The sequence below is a fragment of the Pelecanus crispus genome, chromosome 11 (assembly GCF_030463565.1).
Source record: "Pelecanus crispus isolate bPelCri1 chromosome 11, bPelCri1.pri, whole genome shotgun sequence".
Taxonomy (NCBI): domain Eukaryota; kingdom Metazoa; phylum Chordata; class Aves; order Pelecaniformes; family Pelecanidae; genus Pelecanus; species Pelecanus crispus.
In genome coordinates this window covers 18493058-18512232 of record NC_134653.1, presented here as the reverse complement: position 1 = coordinate 18512232, position 19175 = coordinate 18493058, and the positions used below count along the sequence as shown (strand labels likewise).

The 19175-nt window shown below is 59.9% G+C and overlaps 2 protein-coding genes across 7 annotated transcripts in view; both read right to left on the bottom strand.

Moving 5' to 3' along the window:
* Nucleotides 1–3221: 3221 nt before the first annotated feature.
* Nucleotides 3222–16102, bottom strand: RHOT2 (ras homolog family member T2). 6 transcript variants are annotated; one of them, XM_075718102.1, is made up of 19 exons: nucleotides 16066–16102; nucleotides 15487–15545; nucleotides 14245–14326; nucleotides 14077–14120; nucleotides 12706–12759; nucleotides 12223–12275; nucleotides 11584–11692; nucleotides 11016–11117; nucleotides 10429–10527; nucleotides 9868–9976; nucleotides 9465–9585; nucleotides 8514–8598; nucleotides 7218–7363; nucleotides 7029–7129; nucleotides 6826–6956; nucleotides 6286–6366; nucleotides 5951–6073; nucleotides 5645–5847; nucleotides 3222–4253 (listed from the first exon to the last, which is right to left on the bottom strand). In XM_075718102.1, exons 1-19 carry the CDS (start codon nucleotides 16100–16102, stop codon nucleotides 4136–4138), a joined length of 1857 nt encoding a protein of 618 aa, XP_075574217.1. In that variant the 3' UTR covers nucleotides 3222–4135. The 6 variants fall into 6 exon arrangements, with proteins under 6 accessions (XP_075574217.1, XP_075574218.1, XP_075574221.1 ...); XM_075718103.1 differs by having other exon boundaries at nucleotides 6829–6956; XM_075718106.1 differs by lacking the exon at nucleotides 10429–10527 and having other exon boundaries at nucleotides 6829–6956.
* Nucleotides 16103–16509: 407 nt separating this feature from the next.
* Nucleotides 16510–19175, bottom strand: part of WDR90 (WD repeat domain 90) — a gene marked incomplete at its 5' end in the record, with an annotated part of 30015 nt that continues 27349 nt past the window's right edge. Inside the window, 3 exons of the mRNA XM_075718916.1 lie at nucleotides 16510–16667; nucleotides 17551–17635; nucleotides 18161–18280. Of these exons, the coding sequence (XP_075575031.1) occupies nucleotides 16510–16667; nucleotides 17551–17635; nucleotides 18161–18280 (363 nt within the window). The remainder of the gene's footprint in view (nucleotides 16668–17550; nucleotides 17636–18160; nucleotides 18281–19175) is intronic.

The window sequence follows — 19175 nt, the reverse complement described above, 5'->3', positions numbered from 1 at the left end:
GCACCCGGCGGGCGGCGGGCTCCGCCGCTCCCCCGCGCCCGGGGCCGGCGAGCCGGGCAGGGGAGCGGCGCGGGCGGCGGGGGGCGGCGGGGGGGGCGGGCTCTCCCCGCCAGCCCCGCGTTGCGGCGGGGCCCCGGGAGCGAGGCTGCGAGCGGCGGCGCCGGGAGCCGCCGATGGCAGCGGGGCGGCGGCGGCGGCGGGGGCGAGCGGAGCCGAGCGGAGCCGCCCCCGCCGCAGCGCGCGGCGCAGCGCCCCCCCCCCCCCCCCCCGCCGCCGCCGCGCGGGGAACCGGGACCCGCCCCGCCCCGCCCCGCCCCGCCGGCAGCCCCGGCCCGCGCCCCGACACGGCACGGGGACGGAGCCGGCACCGGGCGCCGGCAGCCTGGTACGGGTACCTGCGTCCCGGTACGGTACCCGCACCCCGGTACGGTACCTGCGTCCCGGTACGCTACCTGCATCCCAGCACCGGCACCCACACCCCAATATGGTACCTGCATCCAGTACAGGACCTGCATCCTGCTGTGGATATCTGCATCCCAGTGCTGGCACACACCTGCTGGCATGGTACCTGCATCCCAGTATGAGCACCCACATCCCAGTACAGTACCTGCATCCCAGTACCAGGCTCCACATTCCATTTACATTACCTGCATCCCAGTACGGATACACGTGTTCCAGTGCAGGTACCCACATCCTGGTATGGTACCTGCACCCTAGTATGGGTACCTGCATCCCAGTACAGCATCTGCATCCCAGTACTGGTACTCACATCCTGGTACGGTACCTGTATCTTGCTACAGGGATCCGTATCCTGGTATGTTACCTGCATCCCAGTATGGGGTACCAGCATGCCAGCACCAGGTACCTGCGGAATCTGGCACAGGCGTCTGCAAACTTTACCTCCATCCTGACCGTGGCACCCACAGGCCAGCACAGGTCCGGGTGCATCCCCTGTGGCTGCTCCACAGGGCACAGGGCACACGGTGCCCCCCACGCTGGCACCTGCCCCAGCAGAGCACGCAGGGCAGCCTGGCACCGGGTACCTTGAACTGGCACCCTTTACATGACGTGCACAGTGGCAGCTGGGCCAGGCCTGCTGCCCCAGGACACCCGCGCACCCTCTCCCGCGGGGTGGCACGTCCCCAGCACCCAGCCCCGGCACCATCCCTACTCCCCTGGGCCGCAGCTCAGCCCCATGGAGCTCTCTCAGTGAGCCCAGGTGAGCTCTGGGCTTCACAGCCTGCCATGGCACAGGGCTGCCCCCGTCCCGCGCAGAGGAGCTGTGAGGCAGCAGACGGGGGCTGTGATGATGCCAGCTGGCACAGGGCAGGCAGAGATGCCAGGCAGCGGGGCAACGCCCGGCCTCCTTCCTCGGGGACTGCGTGCAGCCGTGGGTGAGCTCCCACAGCCCTGCCATGTGCATCGCCTGCCCCACGCCTGCCCTGGCATAGTGTGCGCAGCTCCAGCACGCTGGCACTATTAATATGCACCATGGCACGTGAGCCTGCTGCTCCCATGCGGCCCAGCCCGGCTTGGACTCACCAGGGAGCACTGCGTGTCCCATCCACCTTGGCATCGCCTCCTCCGCCCTGCACGGTGGCACTGGCCATGCTCCCTCCCCGACACTACCCAGTCACCCCGGTTTGCCATTGTGGGAAGGGTCTCCTCCCCCACCCCGGCAGCCCAGAGCGACCCCCTCACACACAGGGGAGCAGTCTGGTCTTATCCAGCCTCAGAGCAGAGGCCCTGGAGAGGTGCTGGAAAAAGCCTTTTCCCCAGCTGCGCCCGTGTTCCCAGTGCCCAGCGCCTGCGGCTGAGCCTGCAGAGACAGAAATAGCTGGGGGAAAAGCTGCCATGGGGAAATGGGAGCAGGCAGGGGAAGCGGCACAGCCCCAGGAACTGCAGGCGTGCAGGGGGAAGATGGCTGCAGGGAAGCAGGGAGCCCCTAACCCCCGCATGGGGATGGGCACGCAGAGCCATGGCTCCCAGGGGCACAGGGGCAGCCATGTCTCCTGCTTCCCGCCGCCTGTGACATCCTGCCACCCACCACCTCCTTCCCTGTCTCTCCCCACTGGCTGGCACTTGTTGCAGAGGCATCCATGTCCCCAAGCACCAAGGAGCCCTGGGCCAGCCCTGAGCCTTGGCCCACAGGGCCAGGCTTCAGCTTTTGTCCTAAATCCCTGTAACTGCCCCCAAACCGGGCGTGCAGCCTAGGCCCTTGGGGTCTCCTCGCTCACACTGCAGCCAAGGGAGGCCCCGGGCTTTGTACATCCCCAAGAGGGGTGAGGGGTCCTGCTCCCCAGGAGACGCAGGACACGGTGTGCAAGCGGAAGGTGTGTAAAAATTTATTTTCATGTAGAGAACAAACCTCCTAAAACGGTATGGCTTTGCCAGACCTGGACCTGTGCCGGGAGCGGGGTCAGACTACCAGACAGAGGCCTGGCTAGCAGAGCCACGCGCGGTGGGCTCGGGCATGGAGAGGGGATAAGGAAACACCATGCCATGAACCATGGGCCAGCAGTGAGCGTGATGGCAGTGGGTGCCTGACTGGCAGAACAGCTCCAGCACAGGCCGGGACCCCTCATCCAGCCTGCACTGGGGACTGGCAGGATGGGGTTACCACCCTGGAAACCGCCTCCGTAAGAGCTGCTGGCTGCTAACCAGCGACTTCTCAACCCCCTCACCGGCTCCAGGCCACAATAAAAAATTTAAATAGACAAAACATACAGAAAAGCAGCTCCAGCTGTACCTTGGTGCTGCCCCAGCAGCTGCCTGCAAATAAACCTACCCTGAGTGTGCTTGAAAAGCCTAAGAGCTAGTGTCACTGAGCCAGGAGCTGACCTGGGCTCCCGTCCGGCAGGATGGAAGCCCAGGGATGGGTGCGAGCTGAGTATGGAGGCCAGCACAGGCTGGCCTCACTCTTTGGGACTCAGAGACAGGGATGCTACAGGACTCTGGCCACAGATTTGTGCTGGGCTGAAGTCGTAGCAGCTGCCTGGCAGCTAAGGCTGGCTTGGGTGCAGGCAGGGGACGGGGCAGAAAAGGCTTCCAGTCGTACCAGGAGATGCAACGCCCAGAGCCTCACGCTCTGGGACAGCCTCAGCACGGCCAGTGCCCCACAGAGGGGAGAGCAGGACAAGGGCCATACGCCAGAGTATGGCATGGCGTGGCACCAGCTCAGCAATGGCACTGCCAGGAATGGACTGCAGCCTGCCCTCGGGAGTGTAGCCCAGCACCCTGTGCCCTCACAGCCCTCCCCAGCTTACCAGGGCTCCTGGGGCCCAGTGAATACTGGTGGCCATGAATACTGGTGGCCAGGGCAGGGGTGGGGAGGGGGTGAGCCACACAGACAGGGAGGGGAGGAGGGCAGATGGGCCAAGGGCCTGGCATGCTGCAGGACTCTTGAGTATTTTTGTGCAGAAACAAGAGCGATAAGGGGCCTTGGACATGTCCCAGGTATCACTCCCTCCCCTTGCAGCCCAGGGCAGGGGGCTGTACCCACAGCATCCCAGCAAGGGCCAGGAGTGACCCCAAAACACAGGGGTTTGGGGGAGTGTAAGCACCTGGCTCTCCACAGCTGCCTTTCCCAGTGCTAGCAGAGGGAAACAGGGACTGGGGATGGAGTTGTGCCCCAGGGAACCAAAGCCATGAGCCTATTGGACAGCTCTGCTGCTGCTGGAGGCCCCAGGGGCTCCAGGAGTGCTGCCCCCCAGAATTGAGGGCACCAGCACAGCCCTCTAGGAAAGGGATGTGCCCGGCCCAACAGATACTGAAACACTCATGTTTGAGCTTAAAAACAAACATTAAAAAAATTAACAGAATAAAAGATGGGGGTGATCCTCCAGCTGCTGGTGAAGTGGAGCCCCCAGGCAGAGCTGCCCTGTCCCCTGCTGCCACAGCTGGGCAGGAGCCACATGGGCAAGGAGGCAGCAGAGGCCAGCAGGGTTAGGCTGGCCGGTGCCGGGGGATCTATCCTGCTGGTGCTGGGAAGTCCGGTTTCACTGGTCCTGCAATCCAGGCTGAGGGGAAAGGAGGATTTCCCACCAGGGACCAGCTTGAGGCAGGGCCCCGCACTGGGGCGTCATTCAGGAGGGGAACGCTGGTGTCACAGGGAGGACGGGGTAGAGAGCGACTCTCATTTGTTCTTGGCTAGCACGCGGTACAGCGTGAACCCTACCAGAGCAGTCACCGTGGCCCCCAGAGCCACCCGGAGCCAGAAGGACGCGGCTCCCAGCTCCACGGCGTTCAAGTGGCTGCAACGAAAGAGAGAAGAGGCCAGTAAGCAAAGTGCGCAGAGATGGCTGTACAAACGCCAAGCTCCCCGGCAGCCTGGAGTGCTTCCCCCCCGAGCAGAGAGGTTGGGATGTCCCTGGGGGGGATGGATGATGACCATGGCGCAGCTCCAGGCTGGGGGATACAGCCCAGCTGAATGCAGAGAGCAGTGAGAGGCTCCCCGGCACTGCGAGCCAGAGCACCCGCCGCCTGGCATCATCAAGCCAAACGATGGCTTCCCACCCCACTGGTGGGACGGATGTGGCTTTACCCTCCCATGGTCTGGAAATAGCACACCAACACCTAAATAATTAGTACGAGCAAGGAGGTATGTATCTTCCTTTCTAGGTCAAGCTGCTTTTACAACTCCAAGTGCACGAAGACCCAGAAGCGGATGCAGGCAGAGACACTGGCACAGCCAGTGACACCGACCTAAGGGCAGCGAGGGAAGGGGCGCAGTCCTGCCTGAGAGTACACATTCCCTTCCTAAACACGTGCTGTCCTGCATCAACATGCTCCTCTCCGAGGAGGAAAGACATATCTATTATTCATTCTTCACTAAATCAGGGGAGAACAGCCAATCCCTGGCCCTCCATTACGCCGTTATTTATTTATACCACATACCCTAAGATATATTAAGAATATTTAAATTTTAATACTGCAGAGGGAAAAAAAGTGTCAGCTCTAAAAATAAAGTTGTTTATTGAAAAGAAGCTAGAGGGAAAACCACTCACTAGTAATCCCATCCTGTCTTCCAACGCACCCACACACACGTTCTCCCCGGGAGGGCTCTGCCCCGGGCGTTGCACCAACCCTCAGCTTTCAGGCCCCTCCAACCCTCAAGCAGAGGCCTGCGATGCCACAGGCAGACATGTTCTCCTTCCCACATCTCCCATCACTGCCCATGACCAGCCCGGCTGCCACCCTACCCCATTACCCAGCCCCTTGCAGGTGCAGTTCCTTCCCAAAGGGAGGCTGTGTGAACTTCACTGTCTCACTTCACTGACCTCTTTTTCAGTCTGATCCACCTCATCAGGAGAAAACAGCTGCCCCCTCTATGGGCCTTAGCAAACGAGGCTGGCTACTCCCCTTCAGTATTTTTTATCTTAGGCTTCAAAAATAAAAACTCCTGTGGCAGGTTCTATCTAATAAATCTGCCAAGAGAGACACACAAGGCAGAAGAGAGCTTCCACCCTCTCCGAGCAGGGGAAGAAATGGCCCTTTTGTTTCAATTACTTGTAGGAGCAGATGACACCAAAAGCTAGAGAGAAACCAAACCAAAAGCAATGCAGTGGAGGCAGGGTTCAGACACAGCCCCCCTCCCCAAGCTCTGCTCCCAGTCAAGAGCCCCCTCCATGGGAAGGATACTAACGGGAAGGTGGCAGCAGTGGCCAGCTTGGTGTAGATGGCGGTGCCAGGTGGGTCCTGGCCGTGGCAGGAGAAGAGGAAGGGTGGTGGGAGGCAGTGCTTGTAGCAGAACTCAGCCGGGGAGAGCCCGGGCTGCTGACTCGCTTCTGGCAGGTCTGTCTTGGAGGCCACGAAGATGCAGGGGATCTGGCTGTCCATGTAGTGTTGCTGCAGAGACAGAGAAGTCCCAGCGAGGGGTAAGCAACCAAACCCTGGGAGACATGGGGCTGCCATGCAAAGGCTGAAGTCCCAGAGGGCCCCTGCCAGCTACCTTATAAATGGTGGCACAGTAGCTGAAGGATCTGGGGTCGCTCAGGTCATAGATGAAGCAGGCAACATCACAGGCTGCGTCCGACGGCTTCACAAACTTCGTGTCAGCGCTGACCTCATACAGCTGGGGCAGGAAGGGAAAGGACGTGTGGCACAGCACCATCTCAAGGAGATCGGCTGGCTGTTTCTCACACCAGCACAGGGACTGGGACAGCGTGACCGCAGCCACAGCCCAGCCCAAGGGTGCTGGGATGGCACTGCAGCAATATGGGGTGACACAGCCCAGCCCTGCTGCAAGCCAGACACAGCAGCAGTTCCCTCCTCTCCCTGACTTACTATAAGGTACTTTTCCTGGCCGTTGACCTGCACCGTGTTGATTGCATAGAGGGACGGCTCTCCTGGGTTCTCCCTCTGGGCCTGCCACCGATGAAAACACAATATATCAGACAGCAGGGAGCAAGAGCAGTGCTTGGGGGAGGGAGAGCATTTCACACTGCCCCAAGCCCCGTGACGTAACAGCAACGTGATGGCCAGCTGGAGCATGCCATGAGATGCGGGGCCGTTCGTAACAGGCAGGGAAAGCCAGCATCACCTTGGGGAGATACGGCTGCCCAGGAAAGGCACAACCCCTCCAGATCCTCAGGACAAGCAGAGGGAGTGGGCCTGCTGCCTTAGGCAAAATTAAGGATTCAAGAGCCACAGCAACTGGCACTGCTGGCATGGAGTGGGGTGTGAAGCCCTTTGCCAGGACGCTGGGGCCTCGTCATGGGCAGGGAGGTGCCATCAGGCAGATCGCTCAAGAGCCTCACAGCTCTGCCTCCTGCTCCATCGGGATGCCCTGCCTCAGTGCGGACGGAGCGGGGAGCAGCCACTCACCGCGAGGCTCCTGCCGAGGAAGGCCTGCAGGAAGGCGGACTTGCCTGCACCCCTTGATCCCAGCACCTTGCAGAGGAAGACATTTCTCTGGGTCTGGCCTTTCTCCAGGTCGATCCTCTTCTCCCGGGTCACTGGCAGGAGAGAGGCTGGGTGAGCGAGAGGAGGGACCTGAGCCGTGACAGGAGGGGAGGGCATGGCCATACCCATGAGGGCTTGTGTCTGGGAGTCCTGCTCTGAGAGGATGGGGTAGCCCAGGTAGCCCAGGCACTCAAGACAGTGCCGCACATCCAGGTAAGCCACAAGCCTGGAGAGACAGAGCGCACCGGGAAGCCAACAAGGTCAGCAAGGGCTAAGCAATGCGACTAAAGGCAGGGGAAAGGGACTGAGCTTACGTCCACTGGCAGAGGAATCCATGCAGGGAAAGCAGGCCTTTATCAGTGGTGCATACCGTGTTGTAGAGCTTGGGACCCCAGGGCACGCAGGGGAAGACACTGAAGAAGTTCTGCAGCTCTGCGGGGGAGAGGGCTCCGTCCTGGTCCTGCCGAAACAAAGGGGAGTCAGCAGCTGAGGCGGGACGCAGCCCACACACACACCGGCAGCTCTCTGCATTGTTGGGGTCCAGCGAGAGTCCATGGCACACAAGCCACCTTGCTCGCTGCGGCAGAATGACACAGGGATGCTTTCAATGGCAGAAATCAATTGCAAGCAAGGCCAGAGCTGCGTGAGCATGCAGAGAGCCTGTGCCCCAGGGACTTCCATCACTGCACAAGAGACAGGCCAATTCTGCTCTGTGATTGTAGCTGGAAGCAGTGGCAGCCCTGCTACCGGGCAGGACCTGTCCACACTCACCCTGAAGCCCTGAGCTTCCCTGGGGCCAGCCACCCTGCAGCAGCCTGCATTGGTCCAGCCTGGCCTTCCACGCTGCAGGGTAATTGACCCAAGGTCTGTCTGCGGCTGCCGGGCCACTGGCCACCAGCTAACCACATGCCAAGGCAGCACCTTCAGCCTGGCATGCCACAAGGCCATGCCACAGAGGATCTGCTGGCATCTGGGCACACAGGGACGTGCATCGACTGTGTGCTGCAATTCCCTGTGGCCACAGAGCTGCCATACCCCAGGTGCACATCAGCATCTGAATAACTAGTCCGAGCAGGTGCATGCAGATCCAATACATCCCCTTCTCCCACTCTCCAAAGAGCCAGAGTATGGCGCAAATCAGTTGCTTTCTCTTCCTCTCTCTGGCCTGGCACCCCCTCCACAGGGCTGGCAGCCATGCGGATGCTTGTGCTTGGTCCATGGCTGCAGGCCAGCAGCCATGCTTGCTTTCCCTGCCACCCTGTGTGCTGCAGCCAGGCACTATGAGGGGCTATGCCAGTTTGATGTTAACGACCCGACCCCTGAAGGCCCAAAACTTCACTGGCTACCCTTTGGTCAAGAGTAGTGACCACAACCCCATGCCCTTGACATGCTGCTGCCATTAGACTACCTACAGCTCGCTGTGACCACCTCCTGCTCCCAAAGCCTCGGCAAAAAGCTGCAAAGGGAGCACTGTGGCAGAGGAAAGCCCTTCACTGGCACCACGTCTGCTCCCTGGAACAGCGGGGTGGACAGGAGAGCAGCTACGCCCAAAAGTGCAGGCCTAGCAGAGAGCACTGCCTCCCCAGGCAGCTCTACCACGCGCTGCCCACCTTGTCGTGCTTTTCAAACAGCCGCTGCAGGAACTGGTAGCCCAAGTGGTTGAGCTCCGTGGAGCAGCCAGGAGGAAGGCGGAACCTGTCGGAAGAGACCCAAGTGAGCCTCCTCAAGCCCTGAACGAGGGGTAACGTGTGAGAGGGTCTTTGGCCAAGCCAGATCTCACCCAGAGCACACAGTTCCCCGCTCCCTCCCTGCTCAAGGCCAGCAGTTGTCTCCAGGCCTGGCTATTCCTTGACACAGCTGTTTCTCACACCTTGTTTTGGGGAGAAGCCCCTGAGGGCGCACAGTGGCCTCTCCTCAGCACATCCGTGCTGCCCAAGCAGCCAGGGAGCCCTTGCTCTGCTTTGTGCCCAGGGCTTCAGTAGGGCACAGCACTAACCCTGGGGTACTTTCCACCAGCGCAGGCCCTGTCACCTCCCCGCACAGCCTGCTGTCTGGGGGGAGGATGAGGCAGCTCACAAGCCAAACCCTTTCATTACTGCCAGATCACCACCTCCAGGGTGGCAGGGAGCAGAGAAGAGACAGCAGCTGCACAATCAGCCAGGAGGGCTATGCTGACAGCTTGCTGTTCCCGACAGAGCCATTCTGCCTCAGCTCAGTCAGAGACAAAACAGCCTTCAAAAACACCTTGCTGATGTCAAGGGAAGTCAGGGACAGGCCTTCATTGCCCACCTCCTTGCCTGCCTACATCAGAACCAGCAGCACAGTCAGCAACTCCAAGGACCACTATATTTGTCACCAACCCCGTGTGTCAGCTTCTGCCCACAGGGGAATGTGAGGAGCACGAACCTGGCAAGGAGCTAAGGGTGTGGATTCAGCCTCAGCTGAGGAACGGGGTAGACCTCAGGGTGCAGAAAGGAGCCAGCAAAGGTGCTGGGGAGCCTGAGTTGCACACCACGGGGATGTCAGACCCTGCCCACCCCACTCCATGGCAGGATACGCACTGTGGGTAGAGATAGTCATCCGTCAGCTCCAGCTCGTCATCGTACCCAAAGCGGCGAAGGATGGTCCAGGTGGTCTCATGTCGGCCCCTCTGGATGAAGAGCGTATTGAGGAACAGGAAACCTGCAGGAGAGATCAGGCGGCTCAGACACAGTGGGGCGAACTGAGCACTGGGCCTCAGGGATCCACTCCTCGGGACCACGCTTTCCCTGGGAAAACAGGCTGCTTGGACAGACAGCTCTAGTAGCCACTGCTGGCTCAGGGTTGCTTTGAGAAGAGGGACTAATTAGGCTTGGAATGAGAACTAGGAGCTCAGCTCGAGGACAGGGCCCCTCACAATGTGCTGAAGGAGATGGGTCCCTCCATCCCTTGCTGGGAAGGGACACGGAGCCCTCTTGCTGTTACCATTCAATGTCAGGCCATTGTCCTGCACCCCATCCGTGGTGTTCTTCCACACAACCATCTTCACGTCCTCCAGGGCCTGGGGAGCCAGTGGGTTTCCAAAACAGGACTTCTACCTCCCAGGAGAAAGAAGGTCATCATCAGCAAAGCACACAGACAGCACAACCCTCTGTCTCGCCAGCACCCCTCTCCCCTGGCAAGGAGACAGTGTTTCTAGGCGAGAAAATCCATCCAGCTCAGGGATTACTGCCTTAGACCTTGACCAAACCCCTGTTCTTCAGCATCTCAATAACATATGACTCAACACCTCCAAAGCCTCCTGCTCTTGCCACTGCAGAGCAAACTCGGCCCAAGCTTAGTGAAGATGGAAGATCTGCGGATCCCCACGTGCTCCGAGATGCACCCTACAGCGCTTTAGCTGTGCAACAGCAGAAGCACTGAATCCAAACATGATGGCTGTGTCAGGAGAGGGGCAGCCTTTCTGCCTGGTACTGGACAAAAAGGGGACCCCAGGAGCTTTCCACAGGGGACTGGGGAATATCTCAGCTCTGCAGCCAGCCCTACCTGGAAGTAGTTGAGTTCATCATCACTAAGGATCTGGTTGTTATCCTGGTCCGAGAGGTTGAAAATCCGGGTCAGCGCTCGTGCACATGCAGGTTTCAGCTACAAGGGACCAACCATGGTGACAAAAACAGGGCACCACCTTCAGCCCGGCCCTTCTTCCTGCTTCCTGAAACCCTGTACGCAGAGGGGTTCCCTTTCTGCACTGGCTGGGAAACGGTCCAGCTAGGCCAGTACCACAGCCGCTTTGGAGGTGGGAGTCAGAAGCAGGACAGCCCACAAGGAAGTTTTCTCTTGGACCCTTCCCATCAGGGCTGCCACATGGTCTGGAACACAAGGGCTTCTACCCCAACATGCCCCTGATCCTTGCAGATCTCTCTGGCCTGGATATGCTCAGCTGGCTGTGCTGCGCACAGGAGATGAGTATTTTCCCCTCTGCTGGCTCCCCCCAGGGGTACCACTTTCCCCTTGTTCTGGCTGCCTTAGCCTAAACTTTCCACCCTCCTACCCAGGGGCAAAAGCACAGCACCAGACCAGAGCGCTGTGACAGGAAGGAGACTCCTCCAGGGGCTGCGAGCAGTGACTCCTACCTGCTTTTCCTCTGGGTCATAGAGGGGGGCAGTGGGATGCAGCACAGCTTTCTGGGCATAGTAGAAGAGCTCAGAGATGTTCTTGAGGTTCTTGGCAGAGCACTGGGGATTCAAAGGAAGAAACAGCCCTGTGAGCGGGGACAGGTGATGGGCTGGTGACAAGGGGCAGAAGGAGGATGATATGAGCTCCCTGAGCCAAACAAGTTGTACATCAAAGCATAGAGCAGTATCTGTTCACCATTAGGAAAAAATGAAAGGGAAACCTCCTGCTCATGCTCTGGCTTTGCTACGCCCATTCCACAGCCCCAGAACCAACACGGGCTGTATGTAGCTCCCACACCAGTTACAGCTGGAGAGCTGGTGTGGGCAGACACTGAAACGCACTCCCTGCGAGGAAGGCAAAGGACAGAAAGCCTAAAGCACAGGCCTTCAAGACCCGGATAGGGGTACTTCTGCAGAGCAACATTAGCAGGGCAGATCTCCACAAGCACAAAGGCTCCCTGGCTCATGTCAGACAAGCATTCCTACCCCTCAGGGAGGCTTTGCAGAAACCCTCCAGTTCCCTCACCTCCACACAGGTCTCAATCTCCGAGAACTGGTTCATGATGGGCAGGATGACATCCATGGAGCTCCCCACCTGCAGGTCAGACTTGTTTCCCACTAAAATAATGGGGATCCTGGGGAAGAAAGACGGAGTGTCAGACAGCACGAGTGAGGCCACCCCTTCTTGGTCTTGGCCCTGCCCCAGCCATGTGCGCTCCCAGGCAGCAAGCTGGGGAGCCTCCCCACCCTCCTCCACAAGGTCCACAGCAGCTTTCCTGCCTCCCACGGCTGGGAGCATCCAGATGGAGAAACAGACTGCCTGATCCCGCTTACGCTTTCACCCATCAACAACATGTTCAGAAGCCTTTAATCCAGCACAGCAGCATTCTGCCTGAGCGATCCACCAACAGATTGTGGCTTCTGTGCTCCCTCACTCCCCTGGCAGCTTCCTCTCCCTGCCTGGCTGAGAAGAGATCAAGGGGGGAAGGAACCCTTTCCCATGGCGCTCTGCCTCAGCTCAACATCCTTCTGCTATAGTGGTCTGGCCACAAGCCACAAAGCTGGTTTGATCTGAGCAACCTCTGCACAATGCAAAGGTGTTGGGGACCCCACAGCCTCCAGAATCCCCCAATTCTGCACCCACGGACTACGCCACACGTGGTACCTGGAGCCCTTTTCAACTCCTCCGTTCACCATGGGGATCCACTTTGTGCGAATCTGAAAGGCACACACAGGGGAAGGCCTATCAGAGCAGCCTGGGGAGGGAGAGGCAGCCCCCAGCACAGCTCCCAAGCACAGGCGCCGCGGCAGTCAGCAGGGCCCTGCAGCATCTGCTCCCCGGCATTCCCCCGCACCAGCAGGCAGAGCAGACCCAGGGATGCTGGATGCCAGCAGAAGGATGATGCAACAAGCCTGTTGCCCCCCAACGTGTGAGGACAACGGCCAACATGGGAGCAAGCTTGGGCTGTGCTCAGCTTGCCTCTGCTTGCAGGGGTCTCAAACCCCAGATCCCCACAGGGCTGTGGGAATCAGTACCCACCCACACCAAAAAGCCGGGGCAGCTGGGAAGGACCCAGCTGGGAACCGTTCCCCTCTGGTGCTGCTGCCAGAGCAGGGCTGCTCAGGAGCCTGGTGGGGGACCCGTTACCTTCTCAATTGTGGCCTCCTTGGTGACATCGTACACCACGCAGACCACGTTGGCCTGCAAGAGAGAAGTGGCAGAGGGTGGTGAGCAAGGCTCCCTGTGGTGCACTCACTGCAGCACGGAGGCAGCCTGAGCCCGAGGCACAGCCCTGCCATAGCCGCAGGCCAGCCCCACGGCCAGGCAGCTCCTGCCCCACACTGCTGTCATGCTTGCACTGAAACCCAGCAGTGGCAGTTGAGCGCGTGTGAGTGTGCACACGTACATGCAGCCCTCCAACAGAAATGACTCGCCCGCTGTCAACACAAGCTCTACAACGGGCTGCTCGGGGCAAAGACTGGCTCCTCTGCTTTGGGAGCTGCCACAAGCACACCTGCCTCCACACCTGACACCCCAGTTTCCCGCTCCCACACCTCACTGTCCCCCCTGCAATGGCTCTGCCTGTGCCCCACACTGGGCTGGCAGCCACTGCCCTCCTCCCCTCCCTGACCCCGTGCAGACAGCGCTGACATAAACGCTTTATTTGAATCAGACAGCAGGGATCACTAGCCCTTTCAGGAGAGAGTTTAGTGCTAATCCTGAGGACACACAAGGGTTTAGGCAGGATTTCCTGGAGCCATTTTAAGCCTCTGTATACTCTTGCTGTCTGGGTAGAGGGAGAAGGACCCCTGTGCCCACCAGCCCACCTCCTTAGCCGTTAACCACTAAGGTGGAGAGATTAAATAGCTTTGCATAGGTGAGATGCACAGAGAAGAGACACTTTTATTATCCATAATCAAGAGGTCCTCCTCTGTGCAGAGCCAAGGCTAATCCCAGGGCACAAAAGAGCCTCTGGGCCCACCCCAGCCAGCCGGCTTGCATTACTCCTCCATGGCTGCTCCGAGGGATGTGGGAGCCCTGTCCCTCCCTCCCTGCCCAGCGCTCCCCAGGGCTTCAGCTCCCAAACCAGCTCCTCTGTACCACTGCTTCATCAGGCAGCCACAGGGACCTAATGCAGGGAGCAGGGGGCTCTCGCCCAAGCTCAGCAACTGCTCCTCCCCTCTTCTGAGTCTATCAGGAACATCCTGAGGCTAAGCACACATCATCTGCTCAGCAGCCTCCTCCACCTCCTGGTGGGCAGCGAGCTGCCCCTCTCCGCTCTCCTTCTGGAGGCTCCCTGGAGGGCTAGGACAAGCCACATACAACAGCTTACAAGACAGAGAAGGATTAAACAAACCTCCAAACAAACCAATAGCACTAATCCACAGATAACCAACTGCCTGCAACGTTTCCAGGTAGCTAATGGGGAGAGTGAGCAGCCATGTGTCACTTGCCAGCTGCAGGGCTACGGGCACCATGGGCTCCTGTCCAGCAACATCCCCACCCAGCTCCGCTCACCTTAGCGATCTCCTCCTGCAGCTCATCCTCCGTCTGCTCTGACTCTGGACAGGGAAGAGAGCTGTCACCAACCGCCCCCAGCAGCAGGGACCCCTTCCCACTCTCCTCAGCCAGGCACAGAAGGGGAAGAGCAAGGCCAGCAGGGAGCAAGAAGGGACAGTGCCCTACCTGAGTAGTCCACTATGTGTGTAGGGACCTTCTCAGGTGTGACGTCAGCTGGGATCGTGATCTCCTCTGCGCGAGGAGGCACCTGCAAAGTCAGCAGACTCTGTTCCAGCCAGCTGTACTGAACACAACTGAGAAGACGGGTGACAAAGGACTTCAGATCCCCACATGGCTGCTGCCCAGCGCCCTCCCTGCCAGGATGGGATGAGCTCAAGACCACAGATCACTCTTGGCCCCCCAGGCTGCAGCTGCGGCTTGGCTTGCTACAGTTCAGCCTCGCGCAGCCAGTGTCCCCACAGTGAAACCTCCGACCACCTCCTGACCCTGAGCCCTCGCTTGAGACACAGCTCCTGACTGCGCTTAGTCCCATCAGGGAACCCAGCTTTCAGACAAGTCAGCACTGCCCACCCCCACTACAGCTCTGGAGATAAGCCCTGAGTACTCCCCCAGCTCCCTGGCCTGACCTCTTGGCAGCTGGGAGAAGCACTAAGCTGATTGTCCGGGCTTTGCTGCGAGAGCATAGGAAGGTGCATGGAGCTGGTCCTTCCCTGAGCCCCTGGAGCTGATGCTTCCCAGTGCAAATGTCACAGAGGGTACCATCTGCTTGCAGGCAGTGGGAGAAGCTGCCTGATGGCCAGACCAATCCTGTTTCCCCATTTAAACCACGATGGGACAGTGAGCCACCGAGCCAGAGTCTCCAAGGGGCACACGTAGGTGGGCTAGATACTGCTCCTCACAGATGGCCCAGCTCAAAGCACCAAGCCCTTCTCCAGACAAGCACAGAAGAGCAGGAAACGCAGCTCAGCTCCTTCCAAGGGCTCTGTGCCAGTGTCACCACAGCAAGGCTAGAGCTGGGGAACAAATGGTCCTGCCACAGGGGGCGAGGCTGGGCCCCACAGCCTGCTGCGCTGGTGGACAGAGACCCCCAGCAGCAGTACGCTGCCCACAGCAGCAGGGAGCAGGGCCCTGGGAGGTACCTACACCCCTCCCCAGGGCAGACAGGGCCCCAAGTCATGGATTAGAGCAAAAACTGAAGAAAACATCATTTCAGCTGGAGCTCCGTGTGGTCCTCACAGGCTTAAGCTCATGTGAACCAGTCCCGTGGCTGTCACCAGTCCCCAAGGAGCTGCATGCACCTCTCTGACACCCCCACCTCGGGCTGGTGCCACTTGGGACAGAGCCATCCCACCGCTGCCTGGCAGGGCACCCAGCCGGGGGCCCAGGAGTACCCCCCCTCACGCTCACCTCTTCAGGGAACTCCTCGCCCACCAGAGCCATGATCAGAGATGTCTTCCCCACCTGGGCTAGGAAAGAAAGGGAAGACGTTGGCACCGGCCCGGCAGAGCCTGAGTGGGAGGTGGGCCGGGCACAGCGGCAGGCGGCAGCCACGATCGGAGCCAGCGGCCGGCATCAATCACACCCGCGGGGCCCGGGGCGGCTGGGCACGCGGGCGAAGGGGACGTCGGTGTCCTTGCCCAGCGGGCAGACCTCGGGGCGGAGGCCGGTAAAGCGGTGCAGCGCTTCAGCCCGGCTCGCCGGCGGTTGCTGGAGGGAGTCCTCGGGAAGGGCCCCGCCCGCAGGAGCCGCCAGAAACGGGGCCCGCAGAGCTGGCAACGGCGGCCGAAGGGCACTGCCGCCGGGGCTATCACGGCTGGGGACACATCTCCCGCCCCGCCAGCCCCCCCGGGGCCGGGGCCACGGGCAGGCCCGGCCGCTCCCCTCTGCCTCGCCCGCAGGCGAGGCCCTCCCGGTGCCGGACGGCACCCCACGGGCCTCAGATGCCCACCCCCCCCGGCCCCGGCATGCCCCCGCCGCCCGCCCTACCCTCCCCCAGCAGGAGGATGCGCACGTCCCGCTTCATGGCGGCACCGCCGCCGCCGCTCCCGGGGCCGCCGCCGCCGCCGCGCTCCCCCCGCTTCCGGCCGGACCAGCGAGCGGCGGCGCAGAGCGACGGGGACAGAGCAGCGCCCCCTGGCGGGTGGGGGTCGGGCGCAGCACCCCGAGACCTCCCCGCTTCGGCTTTCGTTGTTTTATTAACAAAAAAACGAACGGCAAACGGGGCCGTGAGACGCATCCCGCAACCACCCGGGCCTAGCCTGCGGGCTCGCCGCCGCTTCCGGCCCCAGCAACCCGCGGGTGGAGGGGAGGTTGTGGCTGGGGCCTGGCCGAGGCCTGAACCGGGGCCTTGCGCAGGAGCGGGGCCTGGCCCGGGGGCGCTGGTGGCCCTCCCCCGCTGGAGGAGCGCCGCTGGTCCAGGGGGCTCCAGGCTCAGCCGCCCGTGAGCTCCCAGAGGAGGACGGCACTGTGGGAGGCTGTGAGGAGGCGTCGGCCGGAGGGGGCGAAGCGGCAGAGGTGGATGGCATCATCATGGCCAGCGTAGTCCTGCGCATTGCTGGCAGGGCAGCACAGCAGCCTCAGGAGCCGTTCTGCAGGAAAAGGAGGGGGCTTAGTGCCAGGGGAAGGGGGCCCCGCTGCCACGGGGCTTGTCCCTGGCAGGAGCACAGTTCCCAGTCACCCCCCCCCCAGGACCTCTCCCCCCTGCTGAGCTGCAAGTCGATAAGCTGAGTGACAGTGGACAGCTTTGTGCAGAAGCAAGCGGGCAATTAATGGCTGGTAATGGGGAGAGAGCGTGACAGGGCAGCTCCACGCTGCATGTCAGATTGTCACACTGCAGTAATGGATGTGGCAGCGCACGTTAGTGCAACTCTGCTGTCTCACACCGCCCTGAAGTGCCTGGCCTCAGGTTCAGCGGATGCCCCGCAGCTCTGGGGCAGGCATAGAACTCCCCCCATTCTCAGGAGCTGCTGTCAGAGTGGGATGGACATAAGTATTGCCTCCCCAGGCAGATAGAAACAGCTACAGGAGCAAGGTGCTGATCATCCCCATGCTGGAGGAAGGTCCTTTCTGCCTCCCAGGCTATAGCCCACACAGCCACAGAGCTGTTTGCTTGTAAGCAGAGACAAAGACAGCCCATAACCCCAAGGATTCATTCAAGTGACAAATCCTGCTCATTGACAAACAGGACTGAGCTCATGCATCTTGTTTCTGACCTATGTGTCCCTCAGATCTTTCTCCTTGCCTGGTGCATACCCTACCTGGGAGTGGGGCAGCTACCTGCAGTCCCAGGACTATAGCTCCCAGGGTCTGAGGACACGGGCTGGTGTGTGTGCACATCTCTCTTGTTTAAAGGAAAAATGGACGCTTGGTTCCCCTCAATTGCAGGAAGAACAGGAGATCTCTTCCCATGGAAGATAACATGAGGACAAGACAGCCTGGGCAGCAGAGCCCACGGCACCCTCTGATACTCACCTCCGAAGCCAACAGCCATGAAGCGTGCTGCAGGAGACAGGCTGAGGGATGTGGCAAAGTATGGCAAGGACATCTTCTCAACTACCTGTGCTCCAGCAAGAGAAACACACCAACACCTCAGAAATGAGCAGGCAGGAGACCAGAGCTGCTGCAGTGACAGTCGTTAGGAGGGTAAAGGGCTCCTCTCAAAGGGGAGGCTGACAGATGCACAGCACCTCTCACAGCTCAGAAACCTGCCAAAGGCATCAGCTTTCCAAAGGAGACTCGACTCAACGATTTAGAGACCATTAGTGCTCCTGAAAGCAAACGCCTTCCCCTCCTGTCAGATCAAAAGGCAGCAGGGCGGCAGTGGGGACTGGCAGCCTGCCCAGATGCAGCCCAAGGCAGGGGCAGGTCCCTGCCACTCACCTGTTACCTGGGCTGGATTCAGAGTTTCTGAGATGAAAAGCTGTTGCCCTGAGCAGCTGCTTGCCTGAGCCCACCCCACACCTTCAGACTTGGCTTTCTGCGCAGGGCAGCAGTGCCTCCCCCCACTGCACCTCATTCAATGTGGCCACGGCCCCGCAGCAGCAGAGGAGCACCTGTGCCACCCTGGCAAGGCACAAGTTACCTGTTTCTTGCGCAGACTGTAAAACAAGGCTTCCTTCTGCATCCCAAAGCCGACGTAGACCAGGGTACCGGGTTCCCAAGGGCAGAACGCGGCCAGGCTGGGCGGGAGGCTGCCGAGACCCTGGTGGGGGAAACCAAAGGGAACAAAATTGAGGCTAACTTCTCCACACAGTGTGGGACAAAAGGAGAGCATGGAGTGATGCCAGCCCTTGGGCTGCAGGTGTCCGAGCAGCAGGAAATTAGTATAACGGAGGCTGCTTCCTCTTGCATTGCAATCTCAGATGTACTCATGGCAGAGCAAGGAGAAACCACACGCTGCCATGGAAACCTGAAACAAATTGTTTACTGTCATAGGAGAGGGACACATGAGGGTCCAACAGGTTGAATTTCCACTGAGGCATTATTGCTACATGGGCTTGAAGGTGGGATGGGGTTATGGATCAGTTTAACACAAGAAAATAGGGCCCAGAAGGTAGATCTTTACTACTACTTCAGTTCACTGTGGGGAGACCTATAGTCAGTTTCCTTCATTGAGAGGAAATCCATCGTTTTGGAAACAGAAGAAATGCTGACAGAACCCAACTGCTGTGTCGTCCCCGATGGTGCTTGGCCCTGAGGCTGGCAGGCTGAGGCACCGCTGCTTGGCCCCCTGAAAAGACCCAGCTCCCTTCTGCATGCCAATGTCACATGTACCGGGGACCATCTCCATATCATCTCCAATACAGACCCTCCTCCCCTTTCTAGCAGGTGTCCTGCTGGCCAAATCTCACATCTGGGTTGGAGCCAAAGTGTTCTGCAGAGCATCACAAACACACAGGGCTAGAGTATATGCCTCTATGAACCTGTCGTTGGGCTCCTGGCTCTGAATATTCATGCTCTTTGGGAGTGTCAAAGTTAGCAGCATGCTCATAATTAGGTCTCTCTTCTGTGCACTGTGCTCACTGCTGCCTGTGCTCTGCTTTGCGTAGCACAGGGATGTCAGCTCTTTGCAGATGCAGGTTTTGACTCCTCACACT